Source organism: Sciurus vulgaris (assembly GCF_902686455.1).
Source record: "Sciurus vulgaris genome assembly, chromosome: 2".
In the NCBI taxonomy this organism is placed as follows: Eukaryota; Metazoa; Chordata; class Mammalia; order Rodentia; family Sciuridae; genus Sciurus; species Sciurus vulgaris.
The window spans coordinates 114,791,516-114,797,515 of record NC_136462.1 but is presented as its reverse complement, the minus strand read 5'-3'; the positions used below and the strand labels follow the sequence as shown (position 1 = coordinate 114,797,515).

Here is a 6,000-nt window from a genome sequence, read left to right as displayed (position 1 = left end):
GTGCACTGGGGATATGGAGAGAAAAACAGACCAGACCCTCTGCCCTTGTAGAGCTTCTGATCTAATGGAGGGTGGGGAAAGGAGGGATAGAAGATGAATGAGTACAACAAGTGGTTTGTGACACTTACAAATGAAATGGAGGGCACCGAGTCTGGGCCAGGGGAGGCAGGGCTGTGACTTTCAATACTGTGATGAGGTGGGTCCCACTGAGATGTCATCTGAGCTGAGATCTGCAGTGAAGAGAGCTATGTGGACATGTGGGGCAAGAGTGGTCTAAGCAGCAAGGACAAATGTCTCATTAGCTGGCATAATACTAATTGCTGGCAACATGAAACCCCAAACCAAATAATTTAGTCTCAGCTTATTTTTCAGTCCATTGCAGTTGTTCCTTGGGACATGGCGGTATCCTCCATGTGGTGATTCAGGGATCCAGGTTCCTTCCATGGTGGCTTAGCAGCTCAGCCTTGCCCACCTCCCACTGCAGTTATCTGTTTCCCTATCATAGGGGGATGGAGGCAGGGGCAGGATCTACATCTTAGGCCTCTTGACCATCCTCTTGTTCCATTGAGAAGACCTAGTCACATGGCTTTTAAATACAGGGAGTGTTAGGAGGTGTCCTCCCTGGCTGTGGTGAGTGGCTTCCCATCCCCAGCTCTACACTGTGGAGAGTGGCTGGAGGTCTCTGCCAGGGCCCAGGTGGGAGTATGCCTGGAAGGTCAAGGAGCAGGGAGGAGCCAGCTAGCTGCAGTGAAAACTGGGGGTGGGGGTGGAAGGACAGGAGCTGAGGTCAGTGATAATGGGGGCAGATGGTATAGCGTCACAGAGACCATCACTGGGTCTTTGGCCTGTCCTCTGAGTAGCCTGGGACTCTGGAGGTTCTGAGCAGGGGAGGGACAGGGTCTGCCTCGTTTGAACAGGCTCCCTCTAGCTGTGGTGTGGAGAACAGCATGTGGGGGGTAGGCTGGGGGAGCAGACAGGAGCCTGAAAGGAGGAGGTGGTTGCAATGGTCAAGTGAAAGGCTGTGGTGACCTGGACTAGGGCGGGAAGTGGTGGAACCGATATCCTTTGAAGGCAAATTAGTAGGACTTCCTGGAAGGATAGATGTGGGGTAAGAAAAAGCAATCAGGGGCTGGCAGAGTAGCTTAGTGGTAGAGTGCTTGCTTGGCATGGCGGAGACCCTGCGTTTAATCCCTAGCACTGCGAACAGCAACAAGAAAACAAAAAGGAGTCAAGGCTGAGACCCACACTGACTTGGGCACTGGGTATGGGGCAGTGCAGATGTCACTTACTAGATGGGAAAGCAGTGGGGGGTTTTGGACATGTGTGCATGGGGCTCAGGAGTCTGCTTTTGAATGTGTTGAGATGCTACTTAGACTTCCAAGTGGAAACTGGACTCTGCCTGTAAGAAGTGGGTACCCACACTCCCTGCGCAGGTGGTAAGGGGACTACCTGACATGATGGCTGAGTGGCCTGAGGTAGGAGAGGTTCTGTGGGTGTGGACTCGGGCAGTGAGGGCAGCTTTGTGGAGGGAGCTGGTGGCATGTGTGGGGTGGAAGGAGGAAGAAGGGCCTGTCAGAATGTTTCCTGTTAGCTGATGGATGGAGGCAGGAGCAGGATCTGCACTTTAGACCTCTTGGTCATCTTGTTCCATTGAGAAGACCTTGTCACATGGCCCCTGTTAAATGCCTGAGCCTTTTTCTTGGTCTGCTGCTCCCTTTAGGTCACCCCAGGTCAGATCAGTGTGTTGGAGGTGGTGTTGCTGCCAGGACTGCAGCTCTTGAGTGGGTGGGCAAACTCAGTCCAGTAAGGAGCCCACCACAGGGCCGGGCTCTGGCCCTGGCTCACTAGTCCTCACCTCAGGACTTGGTTCACGCACCTTCATGCCTTGGTTTCTCATCTGTCAAATGGGCTGAGCTGTGGCTGCATCACCCAGCTGTGGGAAGCACTTGGGATGCTTGCAGGTACTTGGGCCACAAGTCACACACTGTCACATAAATCCCTACCCAAGTGGTGAGACCCTTGCATGCCCCCAATCCTGGCAAGAACAGACTCAATGAACAACACACCCTCTTGGGGTGGGGAGGCACCCCAAAGCATAATACTTTTATTCCCATCAGTGCTGCTGACAGGGCCTGACCCTTTACAAAGAAAATGCTAGGAAAACGGAAGTGGGGTAGGGACCACAGGAGCCTCCACTCACCACCCCAACCCTTTCCCCACCCGCGGGTGAGGGGGTGAGGCGCTGTGCAGGCGCTGGTCCCCTCGAGGCTCCCTTGGCTGGCCACCTGCTGGCAGCGTGGAAGGCGAGGGCAGGGAGGCTGGGCCCAGCAAAGCTCTTCTGGCACAGGCAGCAAACGGAGAGAAGGCTGCTGGTGGGCTGTCCCTTGTGACTGGTCCTGGACTTTTGGTGCCCGGTTGAGGCCTCACGGGGGCCCCTGCTGGTTCCGCCTCTCCTCGAGCGCCCTGCACACCCACATGGACACCACTGTGGCATTTCCGTCATTGAACTGCACGATGAACGGGTGGCCCTGTGGGTGGGGAAGAGGGGCAGGAGGTGAGCATCCCCGCTTCCACACACCTGCTGAGGCCTGTTCGCAGCTGGACCTGCTGTCTTCTCAGGAACCCTGGGAGGTGGGGAGGGGAGCTTTCAGCCCCACTTCTCAGCTTAGACAGCAGGCCCAAGCCGGGATGGTGACCCGCCCTGGCCCTCTGGGTGGACACCTGGAGCACTCACTGCCCGCCTCTGCTACCTTCTCCTGAAAGCCCCTCAAGGGCGGGGCCCGTCTCAGTCACACTCTGCTTGGTCCTCCTTCAGCTCAGTGTCACTCCCATCACTACACAGCCAAGACCTGGTCCCTACATGGCCAGCTTTCCGGTCCAGTTGCTGCCCAGAGACCAAAGAATCATCTTGTCAGGGGCTTTGTCAATCCCTTTTAGTTTTCTCCTTTGTCTACAGCTCCCCTATAAATAAATCACAGTCGCCACTGGAGGGAAGGAAAAACTCCAGGGGAAGGAAGATAGGGAGGAGGAAGGTGCTGGGATACACAGATCACGCTGGCTTGGGGCAGAGGGCTGGCCTTCAGAGGGGCCAGCTCTGTCTCCACGTGGCCTGTCTGGTTCTAACCTACTTAGCCTACAGGCAGGCCAGGTTATATTTAGCCAGTCCCCTCCCTGCTGTTCAGAAGCACCAAGATCTATACTCACAATCTTAGGGCCTCCTGGGAGTTCCCGGGGAAGGCCAGAAGAAAGCAGAGACAGCCGTTGGGCTGCCCTGGCCACAAGTCAAAGGTGAAGGGAAAACTGAAAAGCATTCTCTTCCATCCTCCCCAAGTGGCTTTTTGGCTCAGGAATTTACACCTGGTGGTTTCCCAGGCTGCAGCTGGGACTGGCGAAAAGCAGCACACTACATGGCAGTAAGCTCAACGCATTCTCTTTCCTTAGTGGCCAGCAGGGATGTGGGCCCACAGTGCCCTGGTCCCAGCATTGGCAGGAGCTGCAGAGGACGAGGTTGGCATGGGGAGAGGGCTATTATGGCCCACCCAGACCTCAGGCCAGACCTGAGATGTCTTTGTTTCAGGAAGAAAGAATGCCCAGGCCTCCTGGGTCTGGGCTGACGCTGTCCCTTCATGGGGCTTGCCCAGTGCAGGTAAGACCTGCTCTCAGGTGCAGCTTCATGGGTCTAGCTCCGGAGGCACACAGCACTGTTAGAGGTGCCAGGGGGAAGGAACTCAGCTGAGAGGGTGCCCAGGCTCCCAGCCCAGCATGGGATTCGCCAAGGCCACAGTGGAGCTAGGCCTGGAGCCCAGCTGGGCAGGCCTGTGCTTGCTCATGGCTTTCTGTGAGGACGCCCACCACAGCTGCTGGGGCCAGGAGGAGGCAGGGCTGAGAGCCAGGTCGGGTGGGTGCACGGGTGGCTCAGTCCTGTGGGACTGAGGTTGGGGGGCTCTATCTTGGTTCCTGCATGTTCTCCTCAGTATATGGTCGCCCTCCACTTGCTTCCTCTAATTGCAGCTTAGATAGAGCAAATCCTTCCTGAAGTCCAACTGTGCACACTTTCTTTTCAGGAGGCTCAGGAGAGGTGACCTTGTGCCCTTCTGAAGAACAAAGAGAGAAGCTGTGCTCAGAAGCCATGGGCCCCTCCCCCCAAGCCTGGGGTAACAGTGTCACTTTCCCAGAATGCCGGGTGACTTTGGGGCCATATGCTCCCTCTCTGTTATCATCTGTTCGGGAACAAGCAGAGCGGAACTGCAGGAGGGGAGTGGAGGCATTCCTCCACGTTCCAGGAAGGGCCTACGGCCGCTCTGTGGGGCAGCACTGTGCCCCAGTGCCCCGTGGAAGTTGAAGGGGAGAGGGCTGCTAGGCTGCTGGCCTCCTGGCTCTGCCTCCGTTGTAGGGGAGCCGACTCTCACCTCCTGCCTTGATGCTTTGCACCACCCTGCAAGAAAGTGACCTGGACAACTAGTTTGTTGCCAGCCACTACTGACTGTTTAAGGTGAGTGCCCGAGAGGATGTGGGGGAGAATCAGAGAGGGAGCTACAGGGGAGAGGGACAGAGAGACAGGTGCTGGAGCTGCTCGGCGTCTTGCTGGCTTCCGTGCCAGGCAGCGGATGCCCCGCTGGCTTCCTGCACCCTTGCAGGGGCAACTGCAACAGTGAAGCCACTGAGGGCGGAAGTACTCTGCTCCACGGGAGACGGAGCCAGGATGAAGGCCCAGGGAGGGTCGGCAGGAGGAGAATGTGTTCAAAAGCGGGGCCCGCCGGAGTGAGGAGCCAACAGCAGCCAGAGACGGCCAGCGTCACTGGTACAGAGCCCCACCAGAGGGGCCAAGGAGCACAGGAGGGGGAAAACGAGGTACGTCATGAGGGGAGGGGCTGTGGTTCTCTCTTCTGCTCCTTCGCCTGGGTGCCGTCTGGTCGGCCTCGGAGCTGAATGCTCCACCTCTCTGCTGAGGTTCCCCCACCCCAGTTTTTTTTTCTTTTTTTGGTACTGGGGATTGAACGCAGGGGTACTTTTCCATCGACCTACAGCTCCAGCCCTTTTTATTTTTTATTTTGAGACAACGTTTGGCTAGGTTGCCCAGGCCGGCCTAGTACCTGCCATCCTCCTGCCTCGGCCTCCCGAGTCACTGGGATTACAGGCGGGCACCACCACGCCTGGCCTGAAGTTCCTAATTCTTGCTCACCTGTTCCATCTTGGTGAGATGCTTACCTAAAGGAAAGATGGTAGGACACTCCTGAGCCCCTGTCTGGAGCAGAGGTGGAGGCTAGTGTGGCCTGCTGAGCGGGACAGGGGCTGAGCCTGCGGCAGAGCTGTCTGGGCTCAGGCCATTGCTCATTTAAGTGGCACCTCACCGTCTGCTTTTGGGCTTTGAGTTTCTTCTTGATAGAACTTTTTTTTGGTCCTCACATTTTCTTCTCATGATGTAACTTTCCTAAAGAGCATCATGCATTTGAATCAATTAAGAGCACATCGCTAGCACATCGCTGTGGGGGCTGGTGCAATGCCCAGCACATAGTAGGCTCAACTAGTGCCCGTGGCTTAAGAAAGTGATTTGTACACCCCACAAGTCTAATCTCTCCCCAGGCACTTGCTGTGCAGAGGTCAAGGCCTCCCATCTGCAGGTGGTCAACTTGAACCTTCCCAGCAGTCCAACTTATAGACAAAGGAAACCAAGGCTCCAGGAGACTTGATGATGTGGGACAAGGCCACAGAGCCAGAGGTGGCAGAGTTAGGGTTCAAATCCAGGACACTTTCCCACTGTGAAAAACAGCACATGCCGCCTGACCACTGCTGCTCCCCACGGCTGGGCACAGTGAGTTTTACATTTCTACTTTTTAAAGTGTAGCTTGTACATTGTAGGTACTCAGCAACTAATTTTTAACTAAAACAAGGGAGGGAAAAAAGGCATACTTGTGTCCTCCCTGCTCATATTTGTGTCAGGCATTTCTATTCATTTATTTAATACTCACCAACTCTACTAAGTATTAATACCATCCCCAT

At 55.7% G+C, this 6,000-nt stretch overlaps 1 protein-coding gene across 4 annotated transcripts in view; it reads right to left on the bottom strand.

The window, feature by feature from the left end:
- Window positions 1-2,284: 2,284 nt before the first annotated feature.
- Window positions 2,285-6,000, bottom strand: part of MAP2K5 (mitogen-activated protein kinase kinase 5) — a 241,415-nt gene continuing 237,699 nt past the window's right edge. For all 4 annotated transcript variants that reach the window (XM_079129591.1, XM_079129589.1, XM_079129588.1 and 1 more), the window contains one exon: window positions 2,285-2,528. In XM_079129591.1, the coding sequence (XP_078985717.1) occupies window positions 2,424-2,528 (105 nt within the window). In that variant the 3' untranslated portion in view covers window positions 2,285-2,423. The remainder of the gene's footprint in view (window positions 2,529-6,000) is intronic.